The following is a 24509-nucleotide window of genomic DNA, read 5'->3' as shown; positions in this document are numbered from 1 at the left end:
GCGGAAACAGAAGTCGAAGGACTCACCTCTGGAGACTCAGGGAACAACCACGATGCCATGGAGCCAGAGCTGCACATATTTCCGATGCTCGTCTACCTTTTCCTGCATTATGAGCAGCAACGCCGGCGAAGACGACCACGGTGAGTACTGCCTCCAAGCACACAAGGGAGGGGGAGGAAAAAGAGTGTGACACACACACGCAAAACCCCCACCCCAACACCATATACACAATCAGATGCACAAACACTATGGGGGTCATTCCGACCCCGGCGGTCAAGGACCGCCGGGGCCGGGGATGCAGGAGCACCGCCAACAGGCTGGCGGTGCTCCTCAGGACATTCTGACTGCGGCAGTTCAGCCGCGGTCAGAACAGGAAAACCGGCGGTCTCCCGCCGGTTTTCCGCTGTCCTGCAGAATCCTCCATGGCGGCGCAGCTTGCTGCGCCGCCATGGGGATTCTGACACCCCATACCGCCATCCTGTTCCTGGCGGGTCGCCCGCCAGGAACAGGATGGCGGTATGGGGTGTTGTGGGGCCCCTGGGGGCCCCTGCAGTGCCCATGCCAATGGCATGGGCACTGCGGTGGCCCCCGTAAGAGGGCCCCACTTTGTATTTCAGTGTCTGCTTTGCAGACACTGAAATACGCGACGGGTGCCACTGCACCCGTCGCACATACCCACTCCGCCGGCTCCATTCGGAGCCGGCTTCCTCGTGGGGAGGGGTTTCCCGCTGGGCTGGCGGGCGGCCGTCTGGCGGTCGCCCGCCAGCCCAGCGGGAAAGCCAGAATGGCCTCCACGGTCTTTCGACCGCGGAGCGGCCATATGGCGGCTCCCTCCAGGCGGGCGGCTCCCGCCGCCCGCGGGGGCCAGAATGACCCCCTATATATCCACCCGTACCCCTCAGTAATAATGCAATGACAAAATGATTGGAAGAAGGTGAATGTAATATGATAAAATAACATGAATAAGTGCATCAAAATACAAATGTATCTACATATGTACAAATGTAGGGACACTGCCCAGTCCTCAGTGTCCATGGGCCACAGGGCCACATCACATAGGCCAAGGCCCCACCTCACTCCTGCAACAACATGGAGAGAACACTGCAGGGGCATCAGGTCGAAAATACATGGGCACCTCCGGGGGACGGCGAATGTGGGGGGCACCTCATCCGGAAGATGGTACAACTCCACTGGTCCTTGAGGGGGCTACATGCCCTGTGCGATGTCCTGGTGAGTGCAAGGCCACAGTCTCTCAAGTGGGTGGTTTACCCACTGCTTGGTCCTAGGGAGTGCAAGGCCACAGTCTCTCAAGTGGGTGGTTTTCCCGCTGCTTGGTCCTGGGGAGTGCAAGGCCACAGTCTCTCTAGTGGGTGGTTTGCCCACTGCTTGGTCCTGGGGAGTGCAAGGCCACAGTCTCTCTAGTGGATCTAGTGGATGGCTTCTTCCACTGGTTCTGGAGGGGGCCTTGCGCCCTGTGTGCTTCATCCTGGGAAGGATGGGGTGAGTGGATGGCTTCTTCCACTGGTTCTGGAGGGGCATTGTGCCCAGTGTGCTTCATCTTGGGAATGATTGGGTGAGTGGATGGCTTCTTCCACTGGTTCTAGAGGGGACACTGTGCCCTGTGATTCAGATCTTGGGGAGTGCAAGGTCACAGTCTCTCACCTGGGTGTCAGACCCACAGGATTTGCAGGGGCCAGGACGCACAACAGCCCATTGAGGCAGGACTACACACTGTCCGCCAGTAGTGACGGCTGCTCAGTGGTGCCAGTGGCGGTGCTGGTGTCGGGGCTGGCAGTGTTGGGGGAGGCTCCAGCCCATTCCCTGCAGCCTCAGACGGCTGCCCACTGGGGCTGCTGCTGCTGGCAGTGGTGCTGGTGGCGGTGCTGGCAGTGGTGCTGGTGGCGGTGCAGGTGGCGGTGCTGGCAGTGGTGAGGGGAGACTCCAGCCCTTATCCTGCAGCCTCGGACGGCTGCCCACTGGGGCTGCTGCTGGTGGCGGTGCTGCTGGCAGTAGTAGGGGGAGGCTCCAGCCGATCCCCTGCAGCCTCGTACGGCTGCCCACTGGGGCTGCTGCTGGCAGAGGTGCTGGTGGCGGTGCTAGTGGCAGTGCTGGCAGTGGTGGGGGGAGGCTCCAGCCCTTACCCCTGCAGCCTCAGACGGCTGAACCACCATGGTTGGCGGTGGGGGCTCCGTTTGAGTCCCAACACCAGGCTTGTCCTTCCTGTCTGTGAGTGCAGGCCCCCTGCCCTTCCTGTCAGCAGCCGGGGATTGCCCCTTGCCCTTCCCTCCTGCAGCTGGTGGTGCCTCCTTGCCCTTCCTTGTCACAGCAAGTGGTGCTTCCTTGCCCTTCCTTGATGCACCTGTCATTGTTGCTGCCTCGTGCCCGGGATCCTCTCCCACCTGCAGTAGCTGTTGACACTACTGTGGCCATGGACTGGGTTGCTGAGGTGCTCGTCTGGGTTCTGACCACCCTGGCCCGACGAGAAGGACAGGAAGGGGGAGTGGTAGTGAAGAGGTCAAAGGTAGAGAGGAAACACTTCTTAGGGACATTGGAGCGGAAAGAGGTTGAAGGTTTGGGAGTGGAGGAAGAGGAAGTGGTTGTAGTAGGTGTATGTCTGCTGTGTTTGGGTGCAGGTGCAAGCGCATGGGCTGGCTGCTGTTGTGAGGTGGATGGCTGTTGGGTGTTTGAGTGCTTGCATTTGGGAGGAGGGGGCACAGACACAGTGGGAGAGGACACATGGAACGTGTGCATGGGTGTGGGGGTGGTGATTGCAAGTGAGGGGCGTGTAGTGATAGGCTTGATGGTGGTAGTGGATGAGAATGTAGCACAAGCAGGTGTGAGTGTAGACGCAACTGGGAGGGAGTTGGATGAGGAGGGGGCGGGGGACAAAGTGGAGGTAGTGGATGTTGGTATGTCTGCATCTGGATGGTGTTTGTGTGAGTGCCTGTGGGATGATGTGTGGTGCTTGTGTTTGCCTGAACCACTCCTGTGTGTTGTCCTGGGTGCATGCTGGTCTGCCTGTGTGCTTGGGATAGGTTGGGATTGAGGGGAATGGGGTTGGGCAGAGGAAGTTGGAGGGGGGAGGCTAGAAACGGGGACAATGGCTGCCATCAGGGAGGAGGCCAGAGCCTGGATTAATCTCGGTTGGGCCGCCATGCCAGAGTGAATGCCCTCCAGGAATGCATTTGTTTGTTGAAAATGGGCTGCCAGCCCCTGGATGGCATTCACAATGGTTGACTGCCCAAAAGAGATGGATCGCAGGAGGTCAATAGTCTCCTTACTCAGGGCAGCAGGGCAACAAATGCATTCCTGGAGGGCATTCACTCTGGCATGGCGGCCCAACCGAGATGGGGCAGGGCCTGAGGTGCCTGGGGCGAAGGAGATGCCCACCGCTTCTGGGTGAGCGGGCACGGGAAACACACTGAGGGGTTGCTGGGAGGGCAGTGCTGGTACGGGGTGGCTGCTGTACCTGTAGTTGGGGTGGGCACAGAGGAGTCCGCCACCACCAGGGAGTTTCCATCAAGGAGGTATCACTGTCGGAACTGTCCCCTCCAGTCTCCGCCATGGTGCTCCCCTCGTCCTCCGTCCCACTGGTGCCCTCACCGTCGGTAGATTCGGCCTCCTGGGCCTGTGGAATGCAGCTTTCCCCGTCGCTGGTGCCTCTGTTCCTCTGCCAGATGATGCTAATGCACATAAGGGCAGGGTGACAAAACAAAAAGGGGGTGGAGAGACAAAGGATACCCTTGGTCAATGGCGGCAACAACACCACTGTTGACATACACGACACACACAGGGAACAGCCCTAAGCACTAGACAATGCAATAACAGTCACAATGCTAGTCACCAGCCCATGAATAAGGATACCTAACGCCAATTGCAGCATACCTGAGACCCACAGACGCCTGCCCGGTAGTGGATGCCTACTAGCTTAGTTGGAGGAGGTGTACATCAGACCCTGCCCAACATAGGGCCTACCCTGCAATGTCCGGCCTGTCCTAGGGGCACCCACTGGCCCACATCCCCCACCCGTATGCCACCCCACCACGCGCAAGTATTATATTGGGGCACTGTACTTACCCCCTTGTGGCTGCTGTGATGCCCCCAAGCGCCCATCCAGCTCCGGATAGGCCACTGCCAGTATGCGGGCCATCAGGGGGGTCGGGGTTCAACGGGCACCCCTTCCTCATTAAGAGGCCATCCCCAGCTGGGCCTCTGCCGACTTCCATGCCCAGTGTCTCAGGTCCTCCCACCGTTTGCGACAGTGGGTGCTCCGCCTGCCATAGACCCCCAAGGTCCGCACGTCCTTAGCGATGGCACGCCATATGCCCTTTTTTTGATGGGCGCTGACCTGCAGAGAAATACACATAAGAAAAGGTATCAGTCAGACCGTCCTGCCTGTTACACTCATGGCCCACCATACCCCTCACATCACTTTATGCACAGACATTGCCCACCATACATACAGCACGCTGCCCAGGGCCCTTCCACCAACCCCCCCCCCCCACACAGCACTCCATGCATTCACGCCCCATGCATCGTGCTCACAGTGTACTCACCTGTTGGTCTGGAGGCCCAGACCGCATTCGGTACTGGGGTAGGACCCCATCCACCAGTCTCTCCAACTCCGCAGTGATGAAGGCAGGGACCCTTTCCCCAGTGACACGGGCCTTGGTCAGTTCCAGACACAGGTCACAGCAGCACTTGCAGCGTAGGTCCTCTCCTGTTGAATGTTAGGTAGCAAGTGAGTGAACAGATAGAAATTGGCGGTCACGTCCGCAGCGGTGCGTACCGTCACCGCCGGCGTATATCACCATTGGCCACTGTAACCCATAGGGCCCAATGATATCCAATGAGGAGTTCCACGGCGGTTGTCGACCGCCTTCCGTAACGGCACACAACGTCAGCGGAATTAACAAATTTTCACCTGTCCCTCCATACAGGACAGGTGGACGCCATTTCATGGGGGGGGGGGCAGGCCATGGCACCTAACTGCGTCACAGTACACATAGGCTCCATTTGGGCCTATCCAACAATGTACTGTTAGTCACAACATGCAATGCCGTGTAGTGTTTGGAAATATGGAATAATGACCAGCTGCTCACTGTTTTCCCCCTAGATTGCAACCGATGCGGATGATTAAGAGAAGGAGACATCCCCCCCGTGCACAGGCCCCTGGTGGACTTGGCAACAATGGAGTACAGGCAAATTATCCTCACCCATAGACTGGACAGGGCCACAATCACAGAGCTTTGTGCCCAGTTGGAACCTGACCTGATATCTGCCACCCGCCAGCCCACAGGGATCCCCCCTCTTGTGCAAGTCCTATCAGTGCTCCTTTTCCTGGTAATTGGCTCCTTCCAAGTGACAGTGGGCTTGCAGCAGGAATGTCTCAGCCAGTGTTCTCAATAGTGCTGACCAGAATATTGTCTGTCCTGATTAAACACATGTGCAGCTACATCGTTTTCCCCCAGCTGGAGGACATAGACAAGAGAATCACTTTCAAGATCCTCATCCACGCACACAAATCCCTCAACAACACCGTCCCGACCTACCTCAACGAAAGAGTGAACTTCCACACTCCCACCCGCAACCTCCTATCAGCCAACCTCGCACTAGTTACAGTCCCCCGCATCCACCGAACCACCACAGGAGGCAGGGCCTTCTCCTACCTTGCCCCCACAACCTGGAACTCCCTACCCACCAACCTCCGTAAAACCAAAGACCTCCTACTCCTCAGAAAAAAGCTCAAGACATGGCTGTTCGAACAGTAACCCCCCCCCACTAGCGCCTTGAGACCCTCACGGGTGAGTAGCACGCGCTATACATTTTTTTGATTGATTGATTGAGTGGAGGATTTGGCCACAGTGAAAGCAGATTTCTATGCAATGGGACATATCCCCAACATTATTGGGGCAATAGATGGTACACATATTGCATTTGTCCCCCTCCCCCCCTTTAGAGAAATGAACAAGTGTTCAGAAATCAAAAGAGCTTTCACTCCATGAACATGCAGATAGTGTGCCTGGCGGACCAGTACATCTCCCATGTCAATGCAAAGTATCCTGGGTCTGTGCAAGATGCCTTAATCCTGAGGAATAGCAGCATCCCATATGTGATGGCTCAGCTCCAGAAGCACAGGGTGTGGCTAATAGGTGAGCCCTGGTTCCCACCCAGTAGGTGTTGGTGTATGGGTATGGTGTGGGCCCCAAGGGTTAGTGTGTGTCTAACAGTTGTCCCTCGATATCTGCAGGTGACTCTGGTTACCCCAACCTCTCATGGCCACTGACCCCTGTGAGGAATCCCAAGACAAGGGCAGAGGAATGTTACAATGACGCCCATGGGCAAACAAGAAGAATAATTGAAAGGACATTCAGCCTTCGGAAGGCCAGGTTTTATTGCCTCCATCTATCTGGTGGGTCTCTCTACTACTCACCCAAGAAAGTCTGCCAGATCATCGTGACATGCTGTATGTTGCACAACCTTGCCTTATGTTGCCAGGGGCCTTTTCTGCAGGAGGAGGAGGTTGGAGATGGGTGTGTGGCAGCAGTGGGCCCTGTGGACAGTGAAGATGAGGAGGCAGAGGATGAGGATGAGGACAACAGAAGTGCTATAATAAGACAATACTTCCAATGACACACAGGTAAGACACTGTAATTTCACTTTGCATTGACAGTTTTGTGTTTGACATTGTCACTGGCAGGCTGATTTTCCCACTTCTATGGACACTTACTGTACCCTTTGACATCTCTATTTTCAGACATTTGTGCCCCACTATTGCTCCTCGTATGTTGACTGCAGCCAACTACAGTTCATTCCTATGTATACGTTTCTGTACAGTTGTATTGTAGTTTTTAAAGCTTGTTAAACAAATACATAGTTCAATTATTTAACAGACTCCATACTTGTATTTATTCAAATGGTGTTTATTTAAGTGCTAATAAGTAGAGGGGGGTGTGCAATAGGCTTAGGGTGATGGTGGAGGAATGTTCAGGTAAGAGTCCAGTCTATTTATATCACCGGTGCATTGTCCAAGGGGGCATAGGAAGTGGAGCAATGGCAGTTCAAGGTGGACAGGGTGACAGAGTGGGACACAAGGGTGACAATCAGAAGAGTCTTATTTCCTAGCGGGGGTCTTGGCAATAGTCTCTGGCTTCTGCCTGAATCGCAAGGACTGTTTGTGGGGTGGTTCTCCTTCTGCATGGGGTGGGGTGCTGGTGGCCTGTTGTTCCTGTGGCGGGGCCTCCTGTCCACTAGCGGCAGCGGAGGTGGAAGGCTGTTCATCGGTTTGGCTAGTGTCAGGGACCCGCTGGTGTGCCACTGCCTCCCTCATGGTGTTGGCCATGTCTACCAGCACCCCTGCAATGGTGACCAGGGTGGTTTTTATGTCCTTCAAGTCCTCCCTGATCCCCAGGTACTGTCCCTCCTGCAGCCGCTGGGTCTCCTGCAACTTGTCCAGTATCTGGCCCATCGTCTCCTGGGAATAGTGGTATGCTCCCAGGATGTTGGTGAGTGCCTCCTGGAGAGTCGGTTCCCTGGGCCTGTCCTCCCCCTGTCGCACAGCAGTCCTCACAGCTTCCCTATTGTCCTGTGCCTCTGTCCCTTTAACAGTGTACCCACTGCCACTAACCCCAGTTCCCTGATCGTCCTGTGTTTGAGGGGTGGCCTGGGGTTCCTGTAGTGGTGGACACACTGCTGATTGCCGTGTCCTGGGGACAGAGGTATGGGCCTGCTGGGTGGGTACTGTGCTGGTGTTTCCTGAGGGGGGAGGCTCTGTGGTGGTATGGGACTGTGCCTGGGTTACCAACTGTCCTCTCTGATGGGCCAGGTTGGTCTCCAGATCCAGGCATCCAGAGCTGCTGTCATCACTGTAGGCCTCTTCTGGGGGGGGGGGGAGGCGTACTGGATGTTGCTAGCACCTCCTCTCCGGTGACATTGGGTGGGGGAGCTGTTGGGATGTAAATGCAGTGTTCTTGTTTCTGTGTGTGTCATCTTGTGCATGGGTGTGTTGCCCTCTATGGTTGTTATTACCCTATCAGCTTTGCCTTGTGTGAGTAGTTATTTTGTGGGCTAGGTGATTCTCTCTATTGTGCATGTTTTAGTGATGGGTGTCCATGCAGGTCTGTGATGGGGGTCCATGCGTTGGTGTTACATGCAGGGCTTGGTATTGGGAGGGGTGCATTGTGATGGTGGTGTGTGTTTGAGGTGGTGGAGTGATGGGAGTGAGGGTAAGGGTGGGGGTATGTGATGGCATGCAGGTAGAGGGTGATAGTAATAGTGAGTTGACTTACCAGAGTCCAGTCCCCCTCCTACTCCAGCCAGGAGAGGTGGGGGGTCCACCGCCAGTCCTCTGTACAGCTATTTGGTGTCTTGCTGCTGTGGAACGCACCTTCCACCTCTTCCTGATGTCATCCCTTGTTCTGGGGTGCTGTCCCATGGCGTTGACCCTGTCCACGATTCTCCGCCGTAGCTCCATCTTCCTAGCAATGTATGTCTGCTGCATCTGAGATCCGAATAGCTGTGGCTCTACCCGGATGATTTCCTTCACCATGACCCTTAGCTCCTCCTCTGAGAACCTGGGTTGTCGTTGTGGTGCCATGGGTGTATTGTGAGTGGTGTGGGTGAGGGTGTGTGGGAGGATGTGTTGGGGTGTGTGATGAAAGGTGCTTGAATGGTGTATAGGTGATGGTAGTGTGTGGCTGTGGTCTTGCTATCTCTCTTGTGGCAATTGTTTGTGGGTTGTGGGTAATGTGGGTGTGTGTTTTATAGTGGTGTGGGTGTGGTGTGTGTATGTGTACCAGTGTGTGTTATTCAAATTGTCCAATGTGGTGTTGTTTTGTTAGGTTGTGTGTATTTTGAGCGCAGCGGTATGTGCGGCCAATGGTTTAGCGTCATTGAATGTCCGATGTGGTGATTCGTGGGTCATAATGCTGTGGGCGTAGTTCTGTTGGCGTAACGGTGTGAGTTTTGCTACCGCCAGTTTATCACTGACCTTTGAGCTGGCGGACTTGTGTGTATGGCTGTATAGTGACGGATTTCTATGTGTGGGTCATTATATGGGTGGCGGTAATCCGCTGCGACGGCGGTATGTTGGCAGCAGTCAGTATGGCGGTAAACGGTACTTATCGCCAATGTCATAATGAGGGCCTATATGTCTAGGCTGGGACATATTGATAAATTGCATGGACTTGGCCTTGGTCGTATTTAGTGCTTGGGGTATTGTGAACAGAGGACTGAAAAGATAGCCTTTTGACCCATCTGGTCGATGTTGAAGAAATGAGAGCTCTGAGGAACTGGACATTTGAGTACCAAAGACGTGGTACGAGTGAAGTTTGTCAATTTCAGGAAAACTTTCAGTGTGCTGTCCACAGCACAAAAAGTGTACTTGAGGTGATGTATTGGAGGACCACAGTGAATTCAAACATGCTGAGCCTAGACAGACTTCTTCAGTCCGTGAGCCATAGTAACTTTATGGAACATCAAGCAGTGTAGTGTTGATGCCAGGATGAGGCAGGACCACCCCCCCACTAGCCTAGGTTCTAAAATGCCATTGAGCTACTTGAACTCTTATAACTGCTTAGTCAACACTTTCCATCAGCTTAATATCATTGGAACAGCCAGCAATGGACTGAAGTGACTTCTGAATCAATGGCAGATAATGGCTTTTTTCAACAAATAGGGGATTACCCTTGGAGTGGCATCAAACACATCTGTGAATCTGGTGAAAATCCATTCAGCAGTCCTATCAAAGGGGCTATGACTGAGATTCGAACTTTATTGTGTAAAGCTCACATAATGAGTGTATGAGACATTTTTTTCATTATTACTTGTTTGCAGTGTAATCCCCCCAGACAAGTGTCAGCCGAATGGGAAGACACGTTTGACACAACGTCTCGGATCAGCAGTTGCCATTGTTGTCCCTTAGTTTGAACAGTTGACCAAGGCTTTATATGTTCACTGGTTATCAGTAGTGACAATAGAAAGTAATAAAAACAGGAATTATTAGAAAACCTTTCTGTGGATGGAATTTTGTGTGCCAAATCTCTAGTTTGGTGACACAGATTACTTTATGGTCTACTCCTAGAAGTGGTGTAGAAAATGTTGTTTTTCAGTCAGTTATTATGGCTTTCAAACATTGAGGTAGCGGTTGTATAGGATTCAGATTGTGGGTGAATCAGAAGTCTGTATGTGTGGCTCTCTGTTTAAACACAGGCTCCTGCAGCTTTAGACACACACAGCCTCCATATACGTTTGATGTTGTCTTTAGCAAAATACTGCTAGACCTCTCCCAGCTACCTTTGATGATAACTGTTGTTACACGTAAGTAACCTTTTCTTTCAGTGAATTAGTTCCTTGTTTTCTGGCTGGTCTCACAATGTACTACTGTTCTCTTACTCATGAGCATTGGCTAATATCAAATACAATGTCATGCAAGGGCCGCAGTTGTCTCAGACTGTCATCTTCAAGTGTTTCAAAATGACTACCATCTATGTTGTAGCAATTCCACTTCACGTCTGCTACAGTTACTACCTTATTTTTGGCTTTCTAGCACCCTATTCTCAGAATGTCAATAGCACTGAAGTCCCCCAGGTCGCACACCACCTATCTTTGATTCTAAGGCTGAATACCCCAAATCCCTTTTAACTCCAACTCATTCTCTGAGGACTTCCACCTCTGCTGCTCACCCATTGTAGAATCATCTTTGCTCTTGCATTGGTTATTTTTACGATTGACTATTACAATGGAATTTATAGAAGCCTCCGATTCCAGCTGATGGTAAAGGTCCAAAGAGTGCAACATCGTACTGCCCGTCTTTCTTCCACGACCTGTGGATGTCTGCTAAATAAATGATTTCATCCTAATCCTTCTCATTCCCCTCACTAGCATAAGCACTATGAATCAGCTACTGGGTAATGTTATCTGTACCCAAAAAGCTAATTAAATAGATTTGGATCAAGTCAAACCAAACTGGAAGGTAGATGTTCACTTAAAAATATGTCCATTGAAGTGGGAAAGTACTACATTCCTCGGATATGATAGCCCCACAAATATGTGTTGAATGTAAGGCATACAGTAGGTATAATCAATATTAGAAGAACAGTCATATGTCGGATGTGTATGTGAATATTGTTCCATGAATATATAATCATGTGTAAATGTATGTAAACTTCGTGTACAGGTATTAATCAATTGTATTGTACATTTCACATGTTTTGTGAGTCAACCCTTAAGTTCCTCCAACCCCCTCCAGAGACTTCTGTGCTTTGCTAGTGACTGCCTGTCTTTACCTTCCAGGACCTGTGCTTGTGGAGTTCTTGTGCCGAATTATCGAAGAATGTCTAGAGCTGAACCATTTAATCCTGGTCATAAGGTACATATATGGTGTATAATTAGTAGGGTGGTCGGGTGGATAAAGAAAGTCAACCCCCAAACCCACCTTACATGGTGCATGCATAGAGTAGATCTTATATTCAGCCATTAGTCCAAAGTGAGGAAGGTACCACTCTCTTCTAGGCAGCGGTTACTAAATGAAGTGTCATGTGTTCACGGGTGACTTAAAGGTGATGTAACCGTAGAATAACATTGTACAGTCTGGATGACCTACCATTGCTTTTTGTCACATATCACACCTGTGTTATATTGTATGATCTGTTTCCTTCCATAGTCTGCTTAGACAGCTCTGCTCCTGTTTTTAAAAACGCTATCCTTTTATCAGTCTCATTGTGTTGGATGGCATATTCACTGCATCTTTTGGTTTCAGTAATTTTTTGTGTGTTTTGTAATGTACAACACCTCGACAAGAATTCTGCCAAACATAAAACACTACTGAGAACCCCTCTAACTGTCCCTCCCTTCTCCCTTAGTTCAAGCAGCATTCCACCAGTAACAAGTGTATCCCATGAGTAAAAAACATCCTTTAGATTAATCATTGAAGTAGTCTTCTAGGGCCAAGAGGCCTAAAGCGTGAATCTTGTTGGGCATTTAAGGCCTCAGTTGTCCTTGTTAAAGTATTGATTGAAGGAACGGGTTCCATAGTTTCACCAACCTTTCCATTTCATCTTTCAAATTGAAGGAGATCTTCTTGTTGGCTACCAGTTGCCAGTGTCTCTTCATCCAGAGGTCTCATGTAGATATAACAGATTTACCCCACAGATGTAGTACTGTTTGTTTTGCCCCAAGAATGAGATGTGATATTCTCTTGCCTCATGTGGAGTGTAGTGGGTAAACACCATTTACAGGGATGCCCAGTATAATGGATGTTGTTTTGCCTATCAATACTATCTCTTCAGTTAAGAGAATAGAAGACTGAAAATTCCCAGGTTTAGGGCATAGCCATAGCAGATATAGAATAGTGCCCGTGTCACCACACCACCTCCAGCAGAGCTCAGGTTGTGTCAGGTTTGTAATATTTATTCTGCCAGGGGTGTAATGCCACCCATATAGTATTTTATATAGGGTCTCTTGGCACTGCAAATGAAAGCCAAAGTTCATGTTGTGGACAAAAATCGTTTCCCATTGTTTCTGATCAAATTTTATCCTTAAGTCTTTTTGGGAGACTCGCTTCAAGTAAGATGTTTAACCTCGAGAGCATATGTTGTGGTGTTTGAAGAAACTGCTCAAATTTGGTTAGGTGCTGGATAGCTACTTCCCTAAATCCTGGTGAGAGACCCAGAAATGGAGTGTGAGGTAGTGGTATTCTCTTTTTGGGACCCATCCTGGTGGCCCTCAGAACTTGGACCTACTTCTACCCCCACTGACCACTCTAGGAATTTAGGCATCATTCTGGACAACAAGCTAGCCATGACGAATCAGGTCAACTCTGTCTCCTCCTTCTTCATCCACCGAATGCTCCGTAAGATATTCAAATAGCTACCCCAAAGTTCAAGATGCACCATCACCTAGGCTGACATCCCCAGCTGACTTGGCTATGGCAACGCTCTCTACGCAGGGATTGCAGCTCACCTCTGACAGTTACAGACCATACAGAATGCTGCAGTCAGACTTGTCCTGGGTCTCCCTAGGCGAACCCACATCACCCCTACCTTAGGAAGCTTCACTGGCTCCCAAGTATTTAATGTGACTTTGAGTACAGATTAAATATATAGGTTGTGTCAGTGTTGGTGTTTGCACTGCATCCTTCAAACACATGTTTTATTCTACTAGATTCCTGGTTGCATGTTGCTTTTTAGGGTTGAGCCTACGAGTGCATGTGCTTGCACAGGCGTCTCGTATGCTAGACGATGTGTTCAGTAAAGAGTTTGCAGCCCGCCTGTCGCTCACCACTCGTTGGTTTGCGTGGCACTCTTCTTTACAGCCTCGTAATTCATCAAGGCATGTCTGGCATCATTTCTGGGGCTCTGTTTGTAGCAGGGATCAGCACTAATTTATTTCAACTTAATTAGTGCCCTTCCACTACTCTCAACGTGATTGAGGTACTATTTTGTTCTAGCTTCCAGTGCCCTGCAAACAGAAGCTTGTGACTGACTGGCAAAAACCTGGCCAGCAGGATAAAGAAAATTGCAAAGTTTTATTTTTTGAAGCTAAATTTTTTTTATTTTGTTAAGTCGTCTTTTCTCAGTTTCCACTCATGTTTTTTTTTTTTTTTTTTTTGCAATGGGGCGCTGTTCACAAAAGGTGACAACTTGTTTTTATTACCTATCACCCTCACCAATCTTTAAATGCACCATTCTGAAATATCTGTTGCATTATTGATGTGTACACTACTTCTGCTAGAATATTATTTTTAAAAACGCGGTGCAATAATGTCTCTAGAGCAGAATGGCAGAACTTCTTCAGTTTCTTCAGCTGGTATTGTATAAAACTGATGAAAGCGGTACTGCACCAGTGTTAATTATATTGCCTGTCTCCTGTGTGTCACAAGCATCTGCCTGCTGCTTTTGCCGAAATCAGATCACTGGGTGCTCAGAAGTTAATCCTGTGGAGAATAAGGCTGCAGGGCAAAGTCTTGAAAAAATAATTGACAAGGAAAAGAAATAAAATTGGCGGGAAAAAACGACATGTTACATGTCATTTTGTCTTATACACGAATAATAACATCTGTATTACATGCTTATTCTTTAGAGGCTATGTATTATATGGGAATAACGTACCTCGATTTGGTCCCATCACCCAGGCTGTGAAATGTTTATACACGCTGGGAGGGACTGGTTACAGCTTCCTGGAATATCGCTGCAAAACACTCCTGTGAACAGGGGCCTCACCATAGGAGCTCGAGGTCTACAAATGTCAGCCAGGTGCCATTTGTGAATGCAAAGCGACTGTTACTAGGCCTTGGCACTGGTGTCAGCCCTCACTCTTATACGTATACACTGGCCTACTTGTGCAGGTGCCTCTCTGTTTCCATTTGTTGACTGAATACACCTGAGTAGGAGCAGAAAACAAATGAGTTTGATGTCTGTGGTTATTTTAAAAAGTGTGGAGGACGCTGCATTTAAAGATTAATCAATCTATTGAGAGATATTTTAAAACAATGTTTGCCGTGTGGTATTTCATGTCATTTTATAAATATACATTCAAGCAGTCATATACAAATCTAGATCAGCTATTCGTTCCGCATTGATCAGTCCAGTAAGCAACATATAATAGAGGTGTGTCGTAGCTTACCTATTAATTAAACAACAATATACTTGTGCTCATCAGCGTCTCTCCCTGCACAGGGGGAGAGCTTATACTACAATATTCACTGCACTCGAGAAACTCACCCATTAATGCTTTGCAGGCATTCCTTTACAACGCATTGTATCCCATAACTCTGCCTGTGGTGGACCTAGAACAATGGGACCACCATCAAGACATTCAGAACGATATGCTCTTTCTGTCCAGGCCATCTTCTGGGTCACACTAGTTTAGAGGGGCCCCCAAAATCATAACCTCTTCCACCTTTTAATGTAAATTTAAACTCTCTTATAGTTGGAACTTTTGTTTTGACAGCTGAGAGGAGTTTGTGTTTTAAGGGCCTTGTTTGTAATGCTATTCTACCATCCCTGCTAGACTTCCAAATATGTAATGCACTATACTCTCCAGGGGCTCAAGGATGATAACTGCCCCAAGTCACAACTAACTCAGTCAGAAGCTACTCTGTAACACTGTACTCTGAGTGCTTTTGGCTCCACAGAGACGTCTAGACACAATCAGTGGTACTGCACCTTCTGCTGTTGACTCTACAGGGAAATCTAGCCATGACCACTGGTACTGCACCTTCTGCTGTTGGCTCTACAGGGACATCTAGCCACAACCAGGGGTACTGCACCTTCTGCTATTTACTGTACAGGGACATCTAGTAGCCGCCTACAGCACTGCATCCTTGTGCCGCTGACTCCACAGTTAAATGATATTTAAAAGGCCTGCTAGACCTGAAAATTTGTACTACACTATGCCCTCAAGGGGCTAATTATATGATTACACTTCAGTGTTCTTTGTCACTCTTCTTATGCGATTATGCCCTTTAGGGGCTGATTATATGGTTACATGACAGTGCTCCTTCCAAATGCTGTTTTTAATGTGGTGCTTTGTAGGGCCTGTTGGAACCACTACAGATTGTGCATTTCTTTGATAAACTTGGCATTAAACACAGTTTATTTCTGATAAAGATTTAATATGCTACATAGCTAAATATTTATAAGGCGAGATTGTCATTATCATTTACAACGCCAACAGCTCTAATTCTAAGCTAATGCGAGACCTATTGCATTGCAAATGCTTGTTCAGTATGTCATCTCTTTGATTTTTCTGGGTTCATCTAGCAGGGTCACATTCATTTATGAATTATGAACCTTGGCTTGTCTCTTTCAGGTCGGTCTTCTGCCTCTTCTGGCAGCTGATTCTCATTCCTACGAAGGTTCTACTGCTGGGCTGCATTGCCCAGTGGTCTACTTTGCCCAGTCATTACATTACTTTTCGCTGTTTCTCTTGGACTCTGACATGACTCCTTTGTCTCATGAATAAAGTTAAAGAGGATCACGTCACAAGAGTAACCTGGGGATATACTTTTCTTTCATATGATAGGCTTTGACACAAATATTTCCCTCTTCAGGCTGCTTGCTGTATAAGTTGATGGAACATTGCCTCTGTTTATCCATGCCCGAGGTGTGCTCTGTTGCTCCTTCAGAAGGAAACCTTTTACACAAAAATGTCTTCATTGCAATGAGCACCCTGGTATGAACCTCCCCTCATATTCTTACATAAGGTCTTGCACCTGTTCTATCCTAGTGCCCATGTGCTCTTATGAAGCACAACTCTGTAGGGCAAAGCATAACCTTCACTGTTTGGTTGTCCTCTTTGCTATCTTACTTTTGGAAGAAATTGTTGAATCAATAGTTCTTAAGTACAGGACCATCTATAATTGCAATCTGTTTAGCATACTCCATATTTTCATGCAGACTTTCCTAAACAGTAAGAGGTGGGGGTTTAAGAACATAGGTTTCTAAAGCCATGTGCATCTCATAATAAAATGTTTGGGTTGCAAACCTCCCTTCCTAAATATTTTCTTTGCATTGAATAAGGTTTGCCTTTCACCCTTACCCCTCAACCTCCAACCTTTTGTGCCCGCCTCAGATTGTAATCTTATCTAACAACTTTAAAATCATGTAGTTCTTCCGCTTCTGATGACAGCATAACTTCATTCTTCTTCCTCTGTTTTATGTGGCTTCGATAAATTTAATTAAAGAAGGGATGGCTTATTGACCAGTATTGACATATGGTATCTTTTTAAGACACATTACACTGCATCATGACATTGTGCTAACCCTTTTTATTTTTAAACTTATTTTATTGATTTTTATTATAACAGTTCAGACCCTTTAGGGGCTCCACCCTTCTGTCATTGCTATTTCATATTAAGTGTTTTAATGCTTTCGGACAACATTGCCCAAGTCAGTGGTATAGGAACACATATTGCATATGCAGCATTACGTCTTACTCATCATTGTAGTTAACTTCTATTTATACAGCTTGCATTTCCAGTCTTGGCATGCATTGTTATTGGCTTATCATCTTTCAATGGTGGAGTTCCCATGCGGGTAACCGGTCCCGTCCCCACATCCCTTATGTGTGCCTAGCTATTTCAGGGTGTCTCAGTGTGCCTGATGACTATTGCTGTGGTGGGTGCCCCCCAGTCGGATTTCTTCACTTTTCTCTTCATCGCTTGCCATTGTGTGTTTGTCAGGTGTGGGGGGATTAATCTCCCGATCGTGCGGTAGGTGCCATCCTGGATTCCTCAGGGGGATGGTGCATCGTCCTGGAGTGCGTCCCCCAAATGTTCCCATCATATACTATGGTGCCCGAAACTCGTGCTTACTCTATCAACCCCTGACCTGGCATAGCTTCCTGGTGCCTCACTGTCTTTTCTGCCTGTGCCCATTTCAGTATTTCCCTGCTCCATGTTCTCTCCTGGGGGCCCCGAGTTGCCTTCCAAGTCATTGGTATTTCTCTTTTAGCCAGTAAAAAGGCCTGTTTCCTGAACTGGTTGGTCACCTTATGCCAGGCCTTGTGCTTATACCCCTCGAGCAAACAGTGTCTGGGATCATTGGGACCCTCCCGTTTGATCACGTCCGTTTAGGAGTTAATAACAGAGCCCCAGAACTCCTGCACATGCGGACAAGTCCAAAACATGTGAAGAAATTCTGCCTCTACATCGCCACATCTTGTGCACCTGGCCTCTGTCAGCCCAAAATGCCTCAGAGATTTGCCTGGCGGCAAATATGCCCTGTGTAAGACATATATATTTATAAGCTTGAACCAAGCATTTCTTGAGGCCTTTGGAATCTCAGTTAATATTTCCTTCCAATCTTCATCCGTGTTTGCGGGGCCCAGGTCCGCTTCCCATTTCTGTTTAAGAATTGTGAGTGGTTTGCATAGTGTTAGCCGTACTTTCCTGTAAAGGCAGGCCACTGCTTTATGGGTGCCCGTGGCATTCGTCAGATACTGACACAGCTCCGAAAGGGGAGGTTCTGCTTGTCCAATCTGCCAATGTGCTACAATCTCCTCTGTGACTGCTCTGTATAGGAGAAAGTGACCTGGGGGGAGATTGTATCGGCTACGGAAGTCTTCAAACGTTAAGAAGGAGTTAGCTTCGTACAAGGTGCTTATGGATGCCACGCAGGCTGCCTCCCAACTCGAGAGTCTCCTCCAATCTCCCCCATGTGGAAGCGCCAGCAAACATTGTAATGGAATTTCAGGTGTTTAAGGCGCGACACACTTCGACCTGCGAAGATAGCGCAACCAACATTTATGCATCACCTTTAGTTCATTGGAGCTGGATGTAATTGGGGGACCTAGACCGAGGACCACCCTAGCCAACGATTGAAGGTCCAGGGTAAAAGGGGTGATCTCCTTGTCGGGCATTGTACGGCTAGCCATCCATCGGGTCAACCACTGTAGCTGCCCTGCTAAATACGAGGACTCGAAATCGGGGATGGCCAGCTCTCCCTCCGCAAGCGGTCTTTGTACCACAGTAAGTGCCAGTCACCGCCTGCCAGTCCCCACAGGAAGCCGACCACCATAGAGTTCAGTTCCTTGAAAAAGGCTCTTGGGATCCATAACGCAAGAGTGGAAAAGAAGTATAGCAATCAGGGTAAGGCTATCATTTTCAGGACTGCAACCCGCCCTGCTACTAATAGTGGCAAGGATGCCCAGAAGGTCATAGTACTGCGAAGCCCTCGTAGCACCCGTTCTACACTATCCTCTAGCAGGTCAAGCCGGTTATGATAGACATGGACTCCTAAGTAGGACAAGTATTGTGGTTCCCAATGTAATTTGTTGAGGTCTGAGGGAGTTGCTCTGCCTTCCATCACAGGAAATAGGTTAGATTTTTGCCAGTTAACGCTGAGCCCGGATATAGTGCCAGACCTCTCCAGTTGGTGTCGTGCCCCATGCAAGGCGTCACCTGCGTCTCCTAAAAAGAGAAGAAGATCGTTGGCATAGAGTGCAATGTAATGAGTATATCCGGCCACTGTTAGGCCCCTGTAAGTGCTTCCCTTCCTAGCTATACAGGCTAACGGCTCGATAGCAAGAGCAAGAAGCAAGGGGGAGAGTGGACAACCTGGCCTAGATCCCCTCTCTACCCGATAGCTCTCCGAAATGGTGGCACCTCTGCGAACCCTGGCTCAGCATAGAGCAATCGGGTCCATGCGACAAACTGGTCAGTAAGGCCAAATATACAAAGCACCTTATGGAGATATTGCCATTTCAAACTATCGAAAGCTTCCCATTTATCGTAAGTGTCACTATCTAGGAGAGAAAAGAGTCGCCGTGTGCTAGTGGATGCATGGTGCCCGGGGCTAAACTCAGCTTGGTCTATATGGGCTAAATGTGGCATATGCTGCAAAAGGCGCATAGCAAACATTTTACTCAATATCTTATAGTCTACTGACAGCATCAACGGGGCGGTAAGACGTGACGTCCATAGATGGTTTCCTTGGTTTCAGAAGAGGGATAATTAGGGTTTCCCGAGCCGATGCGGGAAGAGTGCCACACTTCTTGGCCTCCTCACACTTCTCAACCAATCTCGGGCCTAGCTTGGTTATGTATGTATAATAATATTCAACTGGAAGCCCATCCGGTCCCGGGGTTTTATTTTGCGCGATGCTAGCAATGGCGTCTTTCACTTCTGCGAGTGTACTTGCTGCTCCCAAATCGGTCGCCTCTTGTTCCAAAACTGTTGAGAGAACAAGAGGTGATAAGAAAGTTTGGATGTCCGCCTCAGTTGGCCTGACTTTGCTTGTGTAGAGATCAGCATAATAGTTATAGAATTCACGATTGATAGCAGTCTGGGTATTTATGCTGTAACCTGTGGATTTTGTCAGTTCAACTATAACTGAGCCCCTGTATGCCGAATTTGCCAGCCACGCCAATAGGGAGCTTGTGTGGTCCCCCTTCGAGTGTGTACGTGCCACATAGGCATAATAGTCATAACAGCGTAGTCTCTCAATTGCTACTGCCGTGTTTTCCAGGGCAGTGAGAAGTGCTGTCTGGAGGTCTGGGTCATCTGGGCACCTCTGTTCTAGTGTGTGATACTCCTGTTCAGCCTGTGCTATGTCGTGGAGCAGCGCCCGGTGTTCACCCTTGACTGCCGAGATGCATGGCCCTCTGATCACTGCCTTAAAAGCATTCCATTCTATCAGTTTAGAGTTTGTCGAGCCCTCGTTTGTCTCAAAGTAACCATTTATGTCAGCGCCAATGGTGTCTGCGAAAGCCTGATCTTCTAACAGAGCCGGTTGGAGCCGCCACGTGGGTACTGCCCAAGTATCAGCAATAGTGGATTATGATCTGAAATTGTTTGAGTCAGATATTCGGTCAGGTGTGCCAGCTCGTGTACGTCTGGCGAGCACAGAAATGTGTCTAGCTGTACGTGCAAATCATACATTGGTGAGTAAAAGGAGTAGTCTCTATGGTCTGGATGATGCGTTCGTCAGGAGTCAATTAGGCCCCACTCAGTTGGGCAGTTTCAGTACAGGTTAGCTGTCCTGGTTGTCGGGGAGGATGGCAGCGAAGGATGCGATCTATCTAGGGTTGTGTCTGCGCACAATTAAAGTCTCCTCCCAACAATACAGATCCCGTGAAGTGCCTGGCTAGACGTTTGGCGAGAGATGCCAGGAAACCTGATTGGTCAGTGTGAGGACCATATATGCTTCGCAGTACTATCTATCGCCCATCCAATTTCCCAATTGGGACACTATAGCGACCGAGAGGGTCGATGATGGACGCAGTGTGATGATATGGGACCCCAGGTTTAATCCATAGTAAAGTCCCCCTGGCATATGCAGAATGAGTAGTATAGTATACCTGGCCACTCCACCTCCATTGAAGGGCACGCCCCTCAATGGCTTCTAATTGTGTCTCCTGCAACAAAGCTATATGGTTTCCCCGTCTAGTAAGGTGTGAAAATACTTTGTTCTTTAGCTACGGAACACATCCCCCTAACATTCCATGTTAGGACCCTGACATTCAGTGTGGTGTCCACTGGAGGCATAGATTAGGACATCGTAGAAATTGTAGGGGTCCACGGCTCGTCTGAAAGGGTGCCCTTCTCACAGCAACACGCATATATGACAGATCTAGGCAGCACAATACATACTTTTTGTTAACCAAATAACATTGTCCCCAACTCCCAGTCCCCAGGGCAAGAGGTGTGATGCGCTCGCCCAAACTGTCAAGCAACCAAGAAAGAAACGTGTTCATGCTGTCTATCATTCAGGCTACGGTTTATGAGTGGGTGTCAGGTAAGTCTTTATGCAGGGGTGGGCTCCAGGGACCCCTAGCTCTCATCTCGCCCTCCTCTTCTTATGTCTGCACTGAAGGATCTATGTGAGATAATGTTATATGTGAGCTATTGCAGACACTGTGGGGGAAAAGCGTGCTGTCCTCACAGCGTCCGACGTATATTCACTGAAGGAACATTAATGATCATTAGATGAGTTCATCTGCAGTTCTCTGTGACCCTCTAGATAAGTTCATCCGCTCTAGTTGGGGTGACTGCTGGTAGGACTACACTTGAGCGGGCCAAGGCCGTAGACTCACTGCCTGAATCCGTCTGCTCCCCACTCCCCCCCGGGTCAGGGACATGGTGCTGACCCAGCGAGGCGACTGCTGCTACTATCCTCTGTCATTCCTCTTGTGCTTCCTCTGCCGTGGGTGGGTCCATCTTGGCTGATGGCTTTCTCTGGCAGGAGCGAGGTTGACGTTTCCTCTTCTGCTGCTGAGAGGGGTTGTTCGGGCCTGGGTTAGGTAAGAGCTCCAGGCAGGACCATGCTTCTTGCGGTGTGGTGAAGAATTCCACTCCTGTCCGGGTAACCACTCAGAGCCGGGCAGGAAAATGCATAGAGTATGAGATCTACAGTTCCCTGAGTTTCCATTTTACAGCGATAAAGGCTGCTATCTGACATTGGACTGCTCTAGAGAAGTCAGGGAAAATTGATACTCTGCTGTTTTCCACCATCAAGTTCTCATGCAGTCTCGCTTATTGTAGTATGTATTCTCGATTCTTGAAGTGAAGCAGTTGTGCTACCACTGTCCATGGCGGAGCACCTGGAGGTGGTGATTTAATTGGCACTCTAAGAGCCATCTCCAGTGCAAAAAAGGGGGAGAGTCCCTCAGGGGCCACCACAGTCTTGAACCAGGCTTCTAGATAACACACCATGTCTGGGCTTTCAACTTTTTCTGGAAGCCCTACCACTCTGATATTGTTACGTCTTGCCCTGTTCTCTGCGTCTTCTGCTCTACTTTCTAGTGTTTTTAAACGGGGTTCTATGGATGTCAAGCGGGCATCTGTTAGGGCAAGACAGCTGACAATGATAATCGTGGAGGAGGCCCAGGTCTATGTGTTGATTTTGACCTCCAATGCTGTTCGTGACGCCGCTATGGCCTGAAGTACATCTTGTAGTGTAGAAGTGTTGGTGGTCATTGCCGTTGTTGCTGGCAGTATCTGCTCCGAGTCATCACTGGCTGTTCGTACAAGCTGGTCCCCATCCCTCTGCTTGAGGGCCTTTCCTATGTTGTGCTATGGTAATGGTGGGCACCAGTTTTTAGGTGCTCACTCTGGTGGGTATTGGTGCTCCTCTGTATGTCATGTATAATCCCCCGATGTGGGTGATAGCCGCGCTTTGGGTTATTTTTGTAGGCTGGGCCAGTCTTGGCCCCAGTTGTTCATGGACCTCCTCTGCTTTCCTTGTCGGGGTCACCCATGGGCTGGAGGCGCCTGCTAGAGGGTTGAGGGTTGTGCTGGTGCCTGTCGGATAACCCGGAGTCCTCACCATTACTCCTCTTCATCCACTTAGATCCCGATCACCCCGGAGGGCGCCCAACTTTCCAGGACCATACTCTACGCTTCGCCATTGAGGGCGCCTTGTAATGGGTGCCGGCGGTCAGCACACCCTCATCTGCACGTGCCCCCCTTAGGTGGAAGCCCCACTCACTCGGGGTAACATGTCAGGGATCTCATTACCAGCGCAGCATGATTGTGCAGTTTTGTTCCATGTTGCCATTCAAGTTTGGCCTCTCTATGGACCTCCTGGGGCTTTGGGGTGATGGGCACTCTCGGCCGCAGCTGCAGCGCAGCTTGTGATCCCTTTCAGTACGTTATCAGGCCGCAGCGAGGAGCAGCCTCCAGAGGCCTCACTGTGTCTAAAGCAAAGTCTGGGGTCCCCGCGGCACAGGGTGCCCGGTCGCCTCCAACTGGTCTCCCCTGTCGTTGCCGCCGCTCTACGCAGGGTTGTACCTGCATCGGGTCTCCAGCGCCAGCTCACCTCAGCTCACGCGGCGCCTGGAGTACCTGAGCTGACAGGCGCCACTCCAGGCCGGCACGTCTTTGCGGCTCTCAGCGTGGCTCCCCCTCATTCCCACGCCTCTGCTGTCCAGTGAGGGGACCGCTCTGTAGGCACGGGGTCTCAGGACGCCGCCCTCACTTTCTTGCTCTCCGCGGGGGTGTAGTGCCTCTTGCATGCCGCTCCCTGGTGTTGTCTAGCACTGTGCCCTTTCACTAGGGGTTGGTAGGCTGCAGCGCAGGGCAGCATTCCGAGGATGCGCTGCGTCTAGGACGGATCTCAAGGGCCCCCAATCACTGCCGTTCTTCACCTATTGCCACCGTAGTCCTGCGCCTGCATGTGTTTGCCTCAGGTCTCTGGGGACAGCTTACTTCAGCCTGTGTGTCGATGGGAGATCCCGAGTGAATGGCTGCCATTTTAGGTTGGCCTCTCCTCGCAGCTCCTGTCGTGGCTTCCCGGCTCTTCCCCACTTCTGGCACACCGTCAGGGGGACTCTCTGCCATCACAGGGGTCTAGGAAGTGGCCCCCAGTTGTCGCCCCTTCGGAGAATGGATGGTGGGGGGCTCCGATGATGCTGCGGGTCCCAGAACTCCGGTGCCCTGCTGCCTACGCCATTCGTTACTTGGCCACGTCCCCACGTTGTGCAAACCCTTCATACTTTTTTGTATGTGATTGATAGCCTTAGACGGCAGTTTTCTTCTATATGTAGCCCCTATATTATTTGTGTGAATGCTCAATCAAACCCTGCATAATCAAATCAGGGGATTTTAGCTATCTTTACAGCAAGTAAATCTATATGATGGCGACTCTAAAACCCAGTCCCCAGCTGCCTTTTCTTCAAATTCCTTATTTTTGTCTCTTGTGTTTTTTTTCTACAAAGTCTATCAAGAATGATTCACTATGTTGTGAATGGTGAGTGCCTTTTACGTTTGTGGTGGTGATGTGACTGTACCACTACAGTTTTTCTTTTTCACGGTCCATATTCTCTGGCTTTGTGATATGCAATTTTTTCTTTGTGAATGATTTGGTCATAGCCTAACGAGCCATAGTAAATTCTAGTACCAGTTTGGGAGAACCTGGACACTGAAGGCGTGGCGCTCATCTTTCTTCATTGTAGTGAAGCCTGCTCAACTCCGGAGCTGCTGTGAGCTTCTGAAAAGGTTCCCAAGTGCAAAGCCTTTGCTGACTGTGGTGCTGCACTGTGTACTAAGTTACTCTTTCCCATGCCTTGTC

General features: G+C 49.5%; 1 protein-coding gene across 8 annotated transcripts in view; it reads left to right on the top strand.

The window, feature by feature from the left end:
* The window catches only part of FANCE (FA complementation group E), a 124720-nt gene that overhangs the window by 70091 nt on the left and 30120 nt on the right, over positions 1–24509 (top strand). For all 8 annotated transcript variants that reach the window (XM_069238779.1, XM_069238778.1, XM_069238782.1 and 5 more), the window contains one exon: positions 11293–11368. In XM_069238779.1, coding sequence (XP_069094880.1) covers positions 11293–11368 — 76 coding nt within the window. The remainder of the gene's footprint in view (positions 1–11292; positions 11369–24509) is intronic.

This window comes from Pleurodeles waltl, chromosome 6 (genome assembly GCF_031143425.1).
Source record: "Pleurodeles waltl isolate 20211129_DDA chromosome 6, aPleWal1.hap1.20221129, whole genome shotgun sequence".
NCBI lineage: Eukaryota > Metazoa > Chordata > Amphibia > Caudata > Salamandridae > Pleurodeles > Pleurodeles waltl.
The sequence above is the reverse complement of the archived record's forward strand: the minus strand, read 5'-3'. Positions and strand labels throughout refer to the sequence as shown.